Source organism: Pelobates fuscus, chromosome 6 (genome assembly GCF_036172605.1).
Source record: "Pelobates fuscus isolate aPelFus1 chromosome 6, aPelFus1.pri, whole genome shotgun sequence".
Taxonomy (NCBI): domain Eukaryota; kingdom Metazoa; phylum Chordata; class Amphibia; order Anura; family Pelobatidae; genus Pelobates; species Pelobates fuscus.
The window spans coordinates 141,423,999-141,442,071 of NC_086322.1; the positions used below are offsets into that span (position 1 = coordinate 141,423,999).

The following is an 18,073-nucleotide window of genomic DNA, read 5'->3' on the forward strand; positions in this document are numbered from 1 at the left end:
AGTTTTTTTTTGGATGATTACTCAAGAAAATACTTTGGCTCCAGGAGAGACACACAGTTCGGTGATTGCACCTTTTAGGATCTGAGCTGCAGACTGATCGGTAGCCAGCCTCAGGAGGGGACTGTCCTGGCCATTCTGAAGGGAATAATCACATTTTGGGGAACTGTATCCACACGTTTGAGAGACAACTACTCCAGCTTGGATATAGCCTTGCATTTACAGGACATTTAAGCTTTAATTTGGATCGTTACTGGGTTACGCTTCAATTTTATAGATTGTCTGGGGGGAGGGGGGGCGTTTTTTTTTTTACACAATTTGTTTAGCCCCCTTTGCACAATAGAGGTGTAATCTATAGCGGAGCTATGCCTCAGCTCTCTGGAGCAGGAGGAGGTAATGGGGGTGGAGGAGATCCTGAATTATGTGCCACAGACGAGATGATCCCATTCAAGGATGAAGGGGATCCTCAAAAGGAGAAAATCTACGCCGAGATTAGCCACCCGGAGGAGGAGGGAGACCTGGCAGACATCAAGTCTTCTTTAGTCAACGAGACTGAAATCATTCCAAACAGCCACGAGGTAAACAGGGGGATTGATCTCACAGCAGGCACCTGAGTGAGTGTGGAGAGGCACTGGTGTTTGCGTGCACACGTGTGTGTGGTTACAGGAATTATCAGTAAACCAGATGGATAGGATCTGTTTCTTAGTAGGGCTGTTATAGCTCACGGAGCAGTAACATTGCAGAGGACGTCACTTGCTTGTGAGTCAATGTTTCATATAGACATGCTGCGTTAGAAAACCAACTATTTATTGATAATATGAACAAGCTGCTTAGAATTCTAACTTCACTTCAATGATTGTTTATGTGGAGCAATCACCATAGAAACCAATCAAATGTTTCTGATTGCCCCATTCTTAGAACGTTGCCCCTGGCCCGTTTCCCATGACCTATAGGGGCTATGTAACTGTTGCCTAACCCATGATTTACAGCAGTCCACGTCATGATGTGTCACTCAGGCTTTAGTAGCAGTTCATCTGATATCCCCTTGTTTACTCTATAAATAAACATTTGTGGAAACTTGATGATTTTAGATCGAACACAACAAAAGATGACTCTTGACACAGACTGAATGAACTGCCCTGAAAGCATAGCCCAGGTCCCAAAAGTTCAACATTTTGGAATGTTATCATGCATGTAACTAGATTTATACAATAAAATGTGGTGAGTTGAAAATCCTTTTGCAAAGTTTAGTCCATAATTGCCTGAGAGGGTGAGAAGAATCTTCTAATTAGCCGGAGCATTTAAACTTTTCCATATTGATGATTTTTGTTTAAATAACCACAACAACCTGCTGTAATAGTTATGGTGCCAGGTGTATCCTGGCCCAGTTCACCAATAATAGAGCAAACCATTATAGCAATGGTTTGCCCTCATATCTGGGGTCCCTGCTGGACTCCAATGCTTCCTGTTGGTTCAGTGACACGTTTCCTGCTTCTGCAGTGCTGCAGAAGTCGAAAGCTGCTGCCATCGCCATTACTTTGAGAATGTCAGCCGACCGCTCTCAGCCAGTGAATGCCGGTCTGTGCAAAGATGCACAGAATTGACATTGGCTGATTACACCCCAATGACGCCACCTCTGGCAGAAGACGGGTAAAACGCTGCACATACAGACTCCAGGCGTGGAAACCACTTCAAATCACTGAAGTGGTCATTGTGCTTGGAGTAACCCTTTTCATCTTGTATAATTGTGGATTCATCACACACCTGGGTTTAATCAGTATACACTGAGGGGTTTATTTACTAAGCTACAATTTTTAGGAAATCAAAATGGCAAAACAAAATTTAGACAGAGATAGCCAAGGTTTGACTGTAGTCATGTTGAATTTTTCTTCTCTTTAATTCGGAATTAGGTTAATAAACACTTGATTTGTGGTGCATTGAAAACCAAATTGCTAATTGTAGGCAAAAATAGTTCAAGATTTGAATATAACCGAGCTGGATGAATAGTCCAAATCAGGACTTGTCGCCTAATTCGTGTACTTTGGGCTTCAATTCACTAGAATTGTTTCATGAATAAATGCCACTGTCAATTGAATATATTCAGCTAAGATATCAATGAAATCTATTGCAGGGTTGCCATTACATAAGCATTGGTTTTGACTTCTTGGACAGTCTGTTTCTTCTAGAAAGCCTGTCACATAATTGGGGTTTCTCTCCAACCAGTTTAACCCCTTAAGGACCAAACTTCTGGAATAAAAGGGAATCATGACATGTCACACATGTCATGTGTCCTTAAGGGGTTAAAGAAAGAGGAGAAAAAATTAAAAACAAATGTGCATTTGAGTGTAGAAAGCTTGTGTTTGTTATATGCGAAATAGCAGCTGTGGCCACTTCACAAATAAGAGCACTTATAATTGGACTTTATAAAGCAAGGAAACAATATGTCTGAATATTGTCACATGTGGAGTGGTAGCTCTCTGTTGTATCTCTATAAAGAGCTAGATTTAGGTCACTCGTGGCCTTCAAGAATTACATCCAGTCTGCTTCTTTATAGTCTCTCTATAGTCTATATTTTGCAAGCATCTGTCACAGTTGAATGTTGTTGCACATTTTGTTACGTCCTGTTGCTTTATTCTGGGCAAAGTGCCATTAAGGTGGAGAATCACAGCTTTGTGCCAACTGTTCTGGAGATTAATTTTCATGATGGGATTCCCCTTCAGTACTGTTTGTTTTTGTTGCTGTGGTTTCACTGTAGTTTGGTAATGGATTCATGGCCCCCACTAGACCGATATAACATGCTACTTTTAATATTCCCTGTGATAATCATATCTTCGTTATTTAGTTGTATCTTTTTTGTGTTGCGGTGGAGGGTTACAAGTGGACATCCGATGATTAGTAGATGCAGTTACATGAAGGAACATTTAGCAGCACTGTTTAATGAGTTCCAAAAATATTTACACAGTAATAATTTAGATTACTAGTTTTTCACCCCCAGGGTCTGGACCCAAACTCTGTACCCCCAGGTCCCATATTCACTGTAAACTGAGTTTACTGTCGTGACGCTGCTTCCCTGGCTGCAATGGTGACCAGTTGAAGCGTCTAATGAAGATGTTTTTGTTTAGAGAGTGTATGTGTGTGTGTGTGTGTGTGTGTGTGTATATTATGTACAGATGCACAGGTCCCTGAGCTAATGCTATGAACATAATGTGGGACCTTCATTTTAAAAAAAAAAAAAGGTTAAGAACAACTGCTTTAGAACAAAGTATTGTATAACCTGTCAAGGATGTGTTCTACTCCTTACCAATTCTTTTTAGCAATGCATTTTTATTGAGTAGCTTTCAGGACCAATAAAGGCATCCAGACTACTTTATCTCAATGAAATGATCTTGGTGCAGTGGTCCTTTAGTTTTAATGTTGTTGTTTAATAGATATGGCAATGCTTAAGTTGCAGGGTTAAATACACCTCTAGTGAGGCGCTTCCATTGTTAGAAACAAAATAAAACTCTGTTCTCACAGCTAACCTCCTTTTCATTGGAGGAGCACAATGCACTTTTTGCCACCAATCCTCCCCTGAGGAACCATTGGATTAAACGAGTTTTCCAAACTCTGGCCCTCCACATGTTGCTGAACTACAACTCACATGATTCTTTGAATTCAATATCCAGAGAATCGTTGGAGTTAAGCAACATGTGGAGGGCCAGGATTTGGAGAACTCTGGATTAGACAAAGATAATTTTCATCTCGAGAGGCAGATCAAGTGGCTGCAGGTTCTCTAGCTCTTTGTCAGAAAACCATAGGTAAGCAATAACCATTATTCTATAATTTATTTAAATTTGGGGTTGAAGGGATTCATCTTAATAAAAAGAACACTATAGTTTTAGGAATACACTTGTGTATTCCTAACGCCATAGTGTTCCTTTTATTTACAACACAAACAGGATACATAGTATATACCTAATCACATGTGCACTAATATAAGAGCACAATGACAGGGAGGTTCTTGTTGAGTCTATATTTTACAATCATAGTCCATACAATGACTTCTAAAGCAATGATGTGTTCTTAAGACCCAAGAATGAAAAGTACGTACACATGTTCTAGTAACAATTTCAAAGATGATATATAGTAGATTTATAAAGTTAAGCCTGTTTTGATCAGAGCATTCTGGTTGCGTAAAAAAAAGTTTAGGACGTGTATATTGCGCGCTAAGGGTATATTAACCATGTACTGATATAACATACTTTGCTGCCATCACAACATGGTCTCTAAAGCCTATTATGGAATTTACTGCTTAATTACTGTGGATAGCTGCATATAGCACTGCTGTCAGTAAATAAGTGGGTAGTTAAATTTATTTGTGATCCTTAAAGGCGAGATTGTTATGACCGCATAGATCATCATTGGTCCTTAAGGATTTAAACAAAGGTAAGAAAGAATACAGTTAAACTGTAATGGACTGTAGTAAACGTGCATCCAGACATTCAGAAAACTTGAGACTGCCCTGAACCTATTAAAATAACCCATTTAAATAAGCATAATGTCATAGTGTAAATAAGGGGGGAAATAGGATCAGATGGTTGACACAAAAGCCTGGAAGAGGTTGTAACACCTACAGGTAGCTGTACAGAACACTTGTCTATATTGTCAATATTAACTTTTTAAAGTGACAGTCAACTTCATTGATTCGCTGAACATTAGGTTAGTAAAATCTAGTATAAGACCAAAATTATATACATTCTTTCTAATAAGCGATTTATCTGTGATCAATACAACTTATTTGCAGCACGAGTATAATGTAAACAAATATGGAACTTAAAACTGAACTACGTGAGGAAGCAACAAAACAGAATAATTTATCCACAAACTGCAGTCATCAAGGCTTGAAAAAGGACTTCTGGTCCGTCTTAGCAGATACTCTACATCCTTATTTATTTATTTATTTGGGCCATTTGCCATCCCAAGTAGGAAGGCTGTGGAGCCAGTACCCAATTGATTGGTTATCTCAGCCATTGAGACAGGGCCAGCCGAGACGAAATTGGCACGGTGTGGGAAATAAGGTGAGTAAAAATACCTTTCCCATGTAATCGGAGGGTGGTATTGACACACATTCTCTCACACACTCACAAATTATGTTTTTTATTCTATTTATATCCATCCAGCTTCCATACCTTTTGGGAGAGCTGGAGTGGATCCTTTCCCTGGGGTCCAGTGTGACTGCTGTTTAGTGATGCTAGGGCTGGAGTGACATCATATCCAGGCTCCCAGCATCACCGCAGGGCACGCGAGGGAGCAGAGCAAGATGAGCAGGAAGATGACTGCTCCCTTACGGCTGCCTCTATGGCTAGCAGCCGTCTGCCTCGGGTGGGCCAGGGCTAACAAATATCCAGGCGCCATGAAAAAATTCTGGCATTTGGCAAGTGCTGAGATGAATTGAGATATTGCTATTTCTCCCTAAATATGTGTGTGTGTGTATAATCTAATATATACAATTTTTAATATACACACAAATTTATGGAGAACTAGCAGATGGCATTACCACAAGGTGACCGGCTGGAGAAAGATGTACCATCACACACATATGTACCAATTATGAGTAAAAAAGTAAACTACATGATGATGTTTTTTGTTTACGCTTAAACTCCCACCATCTTTTTAATTGTATAATAGAACTACGTATGATATGTATGCAGTACGCAAAACATTATTTGATTTTATAGGAAATGGGACTATTTCTTGACTTTTGCTGCCAAGTCTAGGCCCAAACTGCAGGTATAGGAGTCCGCAGGCCTAGCTTAGACATTATTTTTGGGTCTTGAATTGTGTCTCGAAATACAGGCCCAAATCCATAAAACACCTTTAGGTTTTGGTGGTCTACTGTCCATTATATATGTTACATTCAGTAACCCAAAACTGCCTTCTACTCCTCCTCCCTGCAAATTAGGCTTGGAAAGAGAGGATAGGGAAGAGTAACTTACATAGAGGGAAGCAGGCCTCTTGATGTCAATGTAGTTAAAATTGCGTAGTCCATGAGAAGAGTTTCTAACCGTTAGTGGGTGTCTTTTTCCTAATTATGTTCTGGGTGGATGTTGGCCTGAACTTTTAGTACCGTAGAAGTGTCAGGTAACATCGTTGCAACATGAAATGTGCTGATAGTGGCAGAATGGCAATGGCACTGATTATGTTAGTAAAATTGTGCCGGAGTATGTGTGTCTGTATGGTAAGGCTAATTTTTTTTAATAAAATAAACAAATTACTGATCATTATTATTAACATAAATATGTTTTACATAATTAACACAAATTATGTTAAAACAAAAACTGCAATTCTTGGTTAGCAGTTTAGTAGTTCAGCAGGGTAAAAAAAACAAAAAATTTAACAGGTAATAGCTGTAGGATTCTTTTACAGAGATGTTAAAAGACGATGCATAAAAATACGATATAGAGGACATACCACATGTGTCAGTTTCCAAATCGTGCATTTGCTTTTTAAGGCTAAACAGTAATAAGAATTGGGAGTCAAAAAGCACAAAGACAATTATCTTCTGTACTGAAATAGTTCAGGTGTTTTCAGTCAGTACCTGCAGGAGCCCTGCTAGAGCATTATAAATTAAAAGGTTAGTGCAACCAAAAATAAACTGTTTTCATAAAACAACAGTTTTTGGTTAAAGTAGTCCGTGCCCTCCTCCCCCCAACTCTCCAGATTAACAGAATACATAAATGAAACCGCTAAAACTTACCTTACTCTCTAATGACGAGGTCAGCTTTACACTCTCCCCCAGTGACATCACTGCCCCTCGCAGGAGGGAGGTCAGGGAGGACAGGTTGACGGTAGAACAGGGACAGCCGGGGATAGATGGGTGCGGCATGCCACCATTGGCTCTCTGGTGCTTGCATGCTGTCTGTGCTGGTGTCATTTTGCACATAATTGACAAATTAACAGTAACCATTAGAAACTCTAGCTCTGGGCTGGCTACCGAGGCCCTTATGATGCTGCCAGACGTGGGGTTGCACCTTCAGCAGAGGGGTTAATTTCCTTATGTGCAATGTTTCAAAGTGAAACGTTTCAGATACAGACTCCAGGCACCAGGTTCACTTCAAATTAATGAAGTGGTCATGGTTCTTGGAGTAACCCTTGACACAATGTGTACAGCGATGTTGTATTCTGAAAAGGAAAGGAAGTCACATGCTCAAATGAACCTCAACCAATCTAATTAGCAAAACATTTCTTAATGTAGGTGTGCAGGTGGACCTACTGCATATAGTCTTTGGATGCATCTGTTTTACTTTTGTTGTTTGTTTTGAAAAATATATAACTTTCTATCAGTTTGGCTCTGTATTTTAAAACCATTCAAGAGGGTATAAAATGTGTTCCTTATAGGTATATTATCTATCCAAAACTCTAGTCAGGGACAATAAATAAAATAGCCGTCAAACCATATACTTTCCTGTTTTGATGCCTGCACGGTTTGTAGCTTTTGTTAAACTTTGTGATGTAGTAAACTGTGTCATGCTGCTTTTTTGCTTAGTAATTATAAATCCTTTAGAATAAAGACACGAAAATGAAAAATCAACCAAGCTGCAGTTTGAGAGAAATATATTGTGTTAGTAACTACTGTCCTACATGACTTCAGATATGACAGTGCTTTACCCGTTTAACCACTGGAGTCTCTTATCTTTTAAAACTGTCTGTTTTTGTTTTGCCTGCATATTAACTTTTTTATTGTTTATCTACGTATCTAAGATTATCCCCCTTTTTTACTCTTGTATATTTTCTGCATATTTGTATATTTTGTCTGATCAGTAATGTCTATATTTAAGACATATATATATATATATATATATATATATATATACATGCATTTGTATGTATCTGTAATGTAATTTTAAAAGCTTTTGGAAAAATGTCTGTTCTGTAAGTATGGCCCTAATCTTAAAGCTGTTCTGTTACCTCTGATCTTGAAATGTTGGAATTTCATTGAAATTCCAACACAATCAAAAGATATAAGACAATGTAGGGAGTACTTTTGTTCTATGGACAAAGTCCATGTTTACAATAGGCAGAGCTTCCACTGTCACCTTTTCTCAATTTTGTTGGAAATGTGCATCTTCTTGCTCATCGAGTGAGTTGGTCCATGAAGGATCCTGTGGCTTTCCGTGGGATCATTGTCCCCATAAAATGAGAACTTTCTCCCAAAACGCCAGCTTTTCAATTGACTAAAAAAGGTTCTTCTGCTGTATTGTCCCATTTTACTCAATTCAGTCTTCCTTTAACTTTCACAATATTCTCAGGTCTTAATGATGAAAAACAACCCAAAGCAAGTTGTTGCTACCACCATGTCTTACTATAGGGAGTGTTTGTGTGTGTATTTTTTTTTGTGTGCCACTCATACGGGTTTTAAACTGTGAGTGAAAGCCTTCATCTTGATTACATCAGAACAATATCTTAGTCACATTCATCTTGTGCATTTTAGCTAATTTTCATATGGCTGGTTTTTTAGTAATAGCATTTTTCTTGCCAACCTCACATGCTGGCTAGTTAATGCAGAGTATTGACATTTTTACCTACAGCTTTGGTCAAGGAACTCTGCAGCTTAATTTAAAGCACTGTGGCCTTGTCTTGGTTTCTCACACACTTCCTTCTCTGTTCGATATGTAAAAAGTTCAATATGTAACCTGAATTTCAGAAAATGAAAATGTGTGAGAATTGGTCAAGGGTCTAAATACATTTGCAAGTTGCATTGTATTTGGTCCAATCTATTGACAATCAATGGAAAAATTGTTTTGTAGACTCAAATGGGTCTGTGTCTTGTATGCTTACAATGTACAACTCATGCTAAAACCCATCTTTACAGAATTGTTATCTTTGTTAAAGGTAATGATTTTCATACATTAGGTGGAAGATGTAGGTAAAACGGGTACTATTGTTGGTGCAAAGTGCTAAACATTAAGAGACATCATATTGGTTTCCATGGCAATTGGTATTAATTTGCTTTGATATATTTCCTCTCCCCTTGTCTGCACCGACTATGAGTGTATTTAACTACTCTTCTGTTATAAGATAATTACAAACCATTTTATCTAATGTTAAAGTCTATTCATATACAATCTTATCCAAATATTAAATTTTTTTAAATTTTAAATTTTAAAATTTTTTTATATATCCAAATTTTAAAAATGTTTGATTATTTTTTATTTTTTTTTAATTGGTTGTAATTTTTTTGTTTGTTTTATGTACTCTTTTGGTGACTTTGTACCCAATTTAAATTTAGGTTTAATTTTATTTTCAGACTATCAGTTACAATTACAACTCAGTGATATGTCAGTGTTGTGGTGTTTTATTTATTTATTCCTTGTGGAGGTGACTGTCATGGCATTGTATCTCAATTTTAAACCATCAATGACAGATAAGCCTGCAAAGAGTTTGTGAAATCAGCAGACAAACAAACTCTGTGACTTGTACAGTAGTTTCAAACTTCCGCTGTGCAGGAAATAGGAAATGGTTCTTTAAACTCTCTGATGATTGTCCAGTAATGCCCAAAAAAGAAATCGTATGTTTATGTATGTATGTATATGTGTGTGTGTGTGTGTATATATATATATATATATATATATATATATATTTATTTATTTTTTCTTTTATAAACACACAAACTATTTTATAGTTATAAAAGCTTCTTTAATAGAAGATATTGATGGTCAGCACTAGGGATTGACCAATATAATTTCTTTTAAGCGCCAATACCAATTATCGTTTTGAAAAAAGAAACCCAGTTTCTACACAAATCTGCCATTAACTAAACATATTTGTTTAATTGTTTTATATTTTTTTTGTAAATCTTTCTTTTATTGAGTGGTAAATGCACAAAATATACATGCCAGTCAGATTTTATTATGTGTGTTTAGTGTATGCAGTCTGTGTGTGTGTGTATGTGTCAACGTCAATATGTGGGGTGGGATTGGGGCAGCATTCTGTGGGCATGAAGCTTAATTTTTTTTTTAATTTTTCTATTTTTTTTTTTTTTATTTCATTGCCTCCTCCCTGCTTCTTACATGTGGCTAGGGAATATTACATTAACTGGTGGTCCAGTGGCTTTGTGCAGGCTGCCATGAGCTTGTATATTGAAGAGGGAATCATGGTTCTGTTTCATTAAAACATTTATATGCAAGGTTTAGTCTTTTTCCACCGTTAATTGCCCGTGTACCGCACAGACTATTCTTTGTAGAATTTTTCCAATCCCTTACAACTTACCGTATATACTCCATTCTAAATGCCTCTTGTCTAACAGAATTAATACTGGTCTTCAGGGTGTTTTTACAGTGCCAACAGATATGTCTGTGAAAACTGCAAAGGTTTATCGAAAATATAGTTAAAATTCTATAATCTTGGGTTGGACGATACTATTAACATTTTCCACCACAAATATCAGGAAATACAAGTTTTTATTAACAAAATAAAAAAGGATTTCTGTTGAAAACATTTAATTTTGTGTGTTGACCGCTTTCTTGATGTATCCCATTTAAACTCACACCCATTTTATATAAGGCTTGATGATGATTATTATTATTTACAATATCCCCAACAAATTCTGTAGCGCTATACAATATGATGATTGTTTGCTGGTAATTGTATTATTCTGATGATTAACAAGCAAACATATTCATATTTTTCTTAAGATAATACCTTTTATCAAATCTGTTAACCCCCGCCCACGAGATATATTTTCCCCCAAAATTTTGTAACTGTTGATGGCTATTTTTACCTTAACTTTTCTGATTTTTACATAAAGGAGTTACGTGTAAACATGCTAAATTGGTATAACTTGCTTTGTAAGTAGATTGACCCAAGGTAGAGGTCTACCTGGGGTCCATAATTAAATGCCATAAATTAAGGTGTGTGAAGCAGGGGGGGGGGGGGGGGGGGGGGTTAAGACTGGCTCTAGTGGCTGTCTCCCAGAGAGCTACTTGAGGCATTTCCTGCAGTTTCACAGAGTTTAACTCTGTCAAATGATACTGAATGTGCCCACACTTTCCACGAGGATGTCCAGTGTCTTTAGAAACTCCATATGGAAACATTTCTAAAATGCTTTCCTATGGTGAAGTCCTAATGCGCACGTGGCACTTGCCACCCATGTGCATTAGGTTCCTGGACATTGTGACGTTGAAGGAGAGCCAGCGTTGAGATTTATGGCACTATAGTATTGTGTTATGGGACATGGGGGAAATTCAGTTCAATTCAGTTCAATTTTAAAGGTTTTCTTTTGCTATTTGACTGTTCTCTCGTTACACCAATCCTATTCATTGTTTAACTTCCTTACTAATCCTCCAGCTGCACTCCTCATTTACCGGTACTTTACTAAATCTTGCCACTCATTACAAGGAAAGATGGATGCCATCGTAAACCACTTTCTCTCTATTTGATTAACACCAAGAACATAATTCTCCACCCTCCTTTTACTTTCAAACCTTTTGTGTCTCCAGCACTGAGGAATGGGCATTTGCTCTTCTTTCCTTTTCAGACCCCAAAATAAGCCTATCCCACAGACCTCATTTAACCTATCTAGTCGAACAGCCCTATCTTACTTATAGCATGCTATTAGAACAACCAATCTGGGGAGAGAAAAATCCTTTTATTCTAGCTACATCCATTTATTTTCTTTTGTAGCTAAATTACTGTAAACACTTGATTAACTTCATTTGATCTTTTATCTCCCTTGACCATCTTCAGTCTCTTTTTGACCCTATTCAGTACAAGGCTGCGTTAACAAGGTATGCAATTACCTGATCTCTACCAAATCTAATGGACACTTCACTGCTAATATCCTATGGACACTTGTGCTGCTTTTTGTCACTGCTATTTCTTGACATGCTGTTTTCCATGATTAGCCTTTATACAATGCTTGCCTGGTTCATGTCATGCGTTCCTTCTCTGTGTCCTTTTCTGCTAACTAATTTTCCTTTCCTCTCTGTTAGCGTACATCAATTAAAGAACCATGGCCCACTACTTTTCTTCCTCTAAAACACTATTTTCTGTACTTTTTTATGATTTGATTTCTAATAACCATATAGTAATAATCAAATATAATTTTCCTCTCATTTTACACTTTACCAGTAGTGTGTCTTCCATCTTCTTATGCACGATCCACCTCTACCTGGAACCTAATCTCTCTAAAACTGAACTAGTAAACATTTGTTTTTTTTTCCCACTTCCTCCCTACTACTCAAACCTTCCCTTACTATGGATGTATTTCTATTGGTTTATATACCCATCCAACTGAATGTGTAATGTCTCTGTGCCACATTTAACCAAGTTTCCAGTACTGTGTCCACCACCAATATTACTCTTATACCGGTCTTCTGAAGACTTGCAGTCTCTTATTATCTGTGTCCTTATTATAGAGTCCTCTTCTCCCTAACTATTAATTCATGTCATCACCTGTTGCTCTCCACCTCTCAAGTCCTACATTTCCTACCTAAAGGACTTTCCCCCTACATTGGTTTTCCTACGTTCTTGTAATTTGACTTTAATTTGTAATCGCATAACCTGTACAAGCCTTGACCAGCCATTCATCTTCACAATTGTATGTCTAATTGTATTTAATAGCAAGAACATTTTGGGGCAAAAATGTAAAGGTGGTGCAATAAGAAATAATATAACCTTGATTTCGGTGGTGATTGATGACTTTACTCCTGATCCTCCTTGCCTCATTACTGTTACAGTGGATAATACACTTGCTCTGTAACTTAGCTTGTTTCAAAATGTGATGAAGTAAGTCTAAGCATGTTATTTAATTGGCCCAACCCTGATGTCTTATATCAAGTCACAGTTGCCTCCTAAGATGTTGTGGAGATAACAGGAAGTAGGGAAGTAGAATAAAACTAAACTGAATTAACAGGAAGTGTGTGGGACATCCATGCAATATCCAGTGCTTAATTATGATTTTGTTTTCCCATGCTTTCCTTTTTGTTTATTGCCATTGTATGAAATGATTTATGCAACTAATACACATGTAAATGTAGATAAATACACCCCTTTTAGTGAAGAGCTTTGGGGGGGATAATCAAATTTTTCTTAGTTACTTGCTTAAGAACTGTGTATTTTTTAACTGAAATAAGTTTGTTAAATGTCAAAAGTTAAAAAGTAAAAAAAAAAAAAAAAGAGGGTGGGGGAAGCCTTTTCAACAAGATTTATTTTAACATCCGAGCCTTTCATCTGCCAGGAAGTGAATACATGAACATACAAACTGTGTAATTAGTATCAGATGGTATGGCCATCAGTTTAATAAACACATTAGCGGATACCTGTTTAAAGCAAAAGAAGGAAGCACAGTGTTAAAAGCTATTTTTAAAAAAATTTTTATTATTTTTTGCTAATCCGCCTGTGATATTTCTAGAAAACCCTGTTTCCAATTCTTATTTTTGCTAATTGCTACCATCCAAAAAGCTTATGCTGAAATGTACCATTCACGTGTATAGACCGGAACATGGAAGAATAACTGTGTGATTAGTTTACGTAGTGAGAAGTGGGGTTGCAGGAGGGCGCCGCAAAAATTCAAGCAGCTATTCACCCCTGCAATCTGGGAACAGACACACTTTCCCCACGGCGGCACTGTTTTAGTGAGCAGGAGATTCGCTTTGCGTCGATTTTTAAATTTTAAGAATGAAATAAACCTTTACATTTTCCATGTTGTTCTATGGAGCCCATTCATCAATACATGTAAGAACTGTCTCTGGGGATGGCATCTAAAGCTGGAGGGAAGCTTTGGCCAACTTTGTTCTATTTATTCTAACTCCGCAGTAATGTATCTCTCTCTGTAGGGATTGGCGCCATATTTCGGTGGTTTACCTTCCTCAAGACATTAACTGTCTGCTCTGGATGCTTGAATTTAAATCAAATCTCAAGGTGAATTAAAGAAATTGAAACCACAAGCTTTTCTTTAATGGAAGAATAAAGATTTGCTTAATGTTCCGTAACAAAGCTTGAAGAGACACTCTAAGCACCATAACCACTACAGTACACTATAATGATTATGTTCATTTAACCCCTTAAGGACACATGACATGTGTGACACGTCATGATTCCCTTTTATTCCAGAAGTTTGGTCCTTAAGGGGTTAAGTCTATCGCTGCCTTTTTAAAAAAAAAAATTTATGGTACAAAATACTGTTTCTTCCCAGCATTCATAACTATGCCCCTCATCAGCCTCAGGGATAGTGTGGAAACTACTTTTCCACATTATCAACTATAGATGATCCATCTTAACTTAAACCGCATTGTTTGTCGGCAAGTGCTTGGCAAAGCAGCCCCCGATGCTCTGAGCCTTTCATTGTTGTCCTAGGATTGACAGAGTTGTACGGAAAATAAAAGTGGGGATGGGCATGCGTACCTTGCAGAGTTCCAGGTTTTTATCAAACTAGTCTAAAACTGCTTGATAATAAAAAATGAATACATTTAAAAAAAAAAGGGTCTGTGCCCATAGACTTATAACATCATAGCCACTACAGTGAGCTGTAGTGGTGATGGTGCTTGGACTGCTTCTGTAATTTGTTTGTCTTTGACATTTATACATGTGAGTTGGTTTGAGCAGGGCCTTCTGCACTTTTTGTAATAAATATCCCATTTCTATAAATGCAAAACACTGTGGAATATGTTGGCGATATATAAAATATACATTTATTAATCATAATATAGGGCGCTTAATTGTACCCTATACCTGGGCAGAGAATTGCGATGAGCAGTTTTCTAAGCTTGGTGTCTAGGTAAAAGCATATGGGTCAAGCAACCTTTCCTGACCCAAGGCAGGTTTGAGAACACTTGAACTCCAATATAGTGTAAAAAGTTTATAAATGTATGTCATGAAGCTATTTTATGTTTTCTTTTTAAGGCAGGCTATTTTTATTTTTGAATTGTTGGATTTTATGATAACCAGTCAGGATATAAATCCAACTGCACTGAAATTAAATTGCACTGAAATTTCTGCTTCCCTCTAACTTAACCATAACTCATTGCCGAAACAAAATCTGCCCTCATGATAGTTTTTGAGTATATCTTATAGTCTGTCTTACCGTACAGACAAGATGTGAGTGCTGACTTGTATGTTTGCTTGGTTGATAGGAGTTGCCTTTTGGGTGCTGTGTTTTAAGTGATTTCTATTTACACTTGTTGCATGTACACTCTTTGTAAAATATGTCCTTTTTTCTTTTCTTTTTCTTTTTTCTCTTAGCACTCCAGAAGAAGGCAAGACATTTACCATGAAAAATCTAGAGATCATCCAGATGATGGTGAGTTCTCTGTTAAAATTCTAAAGTTAATATTTCCAAAATAAATGTATGTTTGTAAATGCATGCTAAATCTGGCCATTTGGAAACTCATTCTTTAATGATACATAGAAGTCATTGACTGCTACTAGTACCTTTTAACTAGTCATGATTCCCTTTTATTCCAGATGTTTGGTCCTTAAGGGGTTAAAGGGATACTTTATGTTGGAACTGTCTTTCCCCCCTTTTTTGTTCATATAGTTGATGATAAGTTAGGACATGCATAATTAAACATTCTGCAAATATTGCCTTTAAAGTAAAGATATACATCCAAAGTTCTTGCTGCAGAAGAACAGACAGTGTATCTGCTAATCTAGAGCCTCTCATTTTGGCCTTTAGTTATACCATAACAACTTCTGCTGGAGAAGAATTTATGTGACCGGTATATTGGTACTCCGTTCCAGATACAAATGTATCCCTTATTTGAGAAGTAGGATAATATGCCCTATATCGAGAGAGAGAAAGTGTGTGTGTGTGTGTAATATATTATAAATGGCATATATCATACTTATCAAACAAGTTGGTCACATTTTAATTGTGAGTTTGCCCAACAAATGCTTTGTGCAGAGCATTTTTCACCTTGGAATTGGAAATGTAATTCACACACAATTATACTTCCTGATGGTGTCCTGGAAAGGCCAGTGCACACTTGTTGGAAATATTAACCCTTTGAATACCGGTATATATATATTTTAAACCGTATCACACAATTTATACAAAATGCTCTGAATATGATCTGAGAGTAGAAATACTGCTGGTATTACAGAAGTGTATTCATGAGCGGACTAAACCATTATTGATAAATTAAATAGATTAATGAAATGGTGAGAAGCAAATTGTACTGTGTTTGATTGTATCATCTTGCTAAGCCTAATAGGCTTTTTATTTATCCTTAGAATAGTGTTCAGCCTTTGTCAGTTGATAAAGTGTAAAATGAACCTTTCATGTGTTTAGGAAATTCTTTTCTCTCTTGCTATTGAAGTATCACATGTAAAAGATGAGATATAAAGCCCTGATGGATTGGAACATCAGGGTATCACAGTCTGAATTTTAATTGGCAATAACATTGTTCATGTGGTTTTATTTTCTCATTGAGAGCATAAACATCTCAGGTTTCTTATCACACTTGAGTGGTTAAAACAATATTTAGATTGCTGGCCACCCCTGCACCACAATAGATATTTAGGTTTACCACAATTCATGATCTCCTGCACCTAGCCAATCCAAGCATTAGATTTGACTTGTGTCTCTACTGGAGGGTGGCGGCAGAGTCCTATTTTCACACCCAGGCCCAGTGGTTTCTAGTTACACCTGCAATCTATTTAATGGTGTTGAAGAAACACTTTTGCCATTATTGGATCAGTTAAAAACTGCTGTATGTTATACGCTAACCGGGGAGGTTTAAGCAATAATAATGCTTTCCATAAACTACTGGAGTCCATATATATCCATCATTGTTGGTTTATAGTACCCCATGCTCCGAGAGAGACAGCCTTGATCTGCTGTTAAATCTATACATCTAGTGAGTGCAATATTAATGCAGAGGTTTATTGGCTCTTAATTGTATTGCACTATTGCATGTGTATCTTCTGTTTATAGCTGTATCCCCATACTCCAGATTCATGACTTTTTTTTTTTCTATCTATTTCTCTCCCCCCCTCCCCTCCTTCTTTTTGGTGAAAAGCTGGAAAACATTCGGATGGTGGTTTGTACAGCAAAGGCCATTCGTATCCTGGATATCCAAGTTATATCATGATGCCAAATATGAATACAGACCCATACATGTCAAATGGATCTTTGTCTCCACCCATTCCAAGAACAGTAAGTAACTGTGTTTTCCTCGAGTTTGTTTCTTTTGAGATTCTGGCCAGGTCACATTTCTGCATAGCATTTATGAGTCTCCAAACGCTGCTTGGCAGCACAAAGCATGAAATAGGTTCTGTACTGTGAAAACTGTACTTTTATTGTCATGATTGCTTTCTGAAGAATTTAAACCTTCCCTTTCCATTTTCTGCTACAACGTACAGGTTACTAGATTAGTGGCCTTTTGTGAATCGCTTGAAATACACCAATGAATCACTCTGAAATAAAACGTAATAAAATAAAATCATTAAAGTTTTAATGTCCAGTTTTACTTTGCCTTTATTAGTCTGATTTCTAAAGACCCTTTACCAACATATGACTGTTCACATTTGGCTAGTGTGAAAACGGGAGGTGTAGCCACTTTGTCTGTGTCTGTTAAAGGCAGCATGTGCCTGAGGATGACAGGCCGCACAGTGGGACAGCCAGTCAGGAATGTCCATATGCTGAAGCTCTGGAATATTACCCTGCGACTCCTGCCGTGTGAGTCCTGGTTTCAGGCGCCTATCTTGGGTTTGTTCTCTGGTGTCCTTCTTCTGGGAAAATGATCACGGAATGCATAGTTCAAGAGTATCAATAGACATGCACACTCTGTGCAGCCCCACAAAGGGGGAATTCAGGCCATGCAAGAGAGCTTCAACAGCCAGACTAATGGGATCATTTGACAGTCAGCCTTGATGCCAAGCATGCCAGGCTGAACATCCCCTTATTGGGCTGACATTACACTTCCTTAAGTCCATACCTCCCAATGCGGTCTGCAGTCAGTTAATTAGTGGATGACAAATGGTGACACTCACTGGTCTTTAAGGAGTTATTTGTTTTTTGATATAACAAATTATTTAGGTGTATGATGCTCATGTTCTGTTCTGAATTAGCAGCGAGACAATTTCTAGATTGTTCTTT

General features: G+C 37.4%; 1 protein-coding gene across 2 annotated transcripts in view; it reads left to right on the top strand.

The window, feature by feature from the left end:
- Positions 1–294: 294 nt before the first annotated feature.
- The window catches only part of LEF1 (lymphoid enhancer binding factor 1), a 95,770-nt gene continuing 77,991 nt past the window's right edge, over positions 295–18,073 (top strand). For both annotated transcript variants that reach the window (XM_063458366.1, XM_063458367.1), the window contains exons 1-3: positions 295–575; positions 15,217–15,274; positions 16,995–17,131. In XM_063458366.1, coding sequence (XP_063314436.1) covers positions 363–575; positions 15,217–15,274; positions 16,995–17,131 — 408 coding nt within the window. In that variant the 5' untranslated portion in view covers positions 295–362. The remainder of the gene's footprint in view (positions 576–15,216; positions 15,275–16,994; positions 17,132–18,073) is intronic.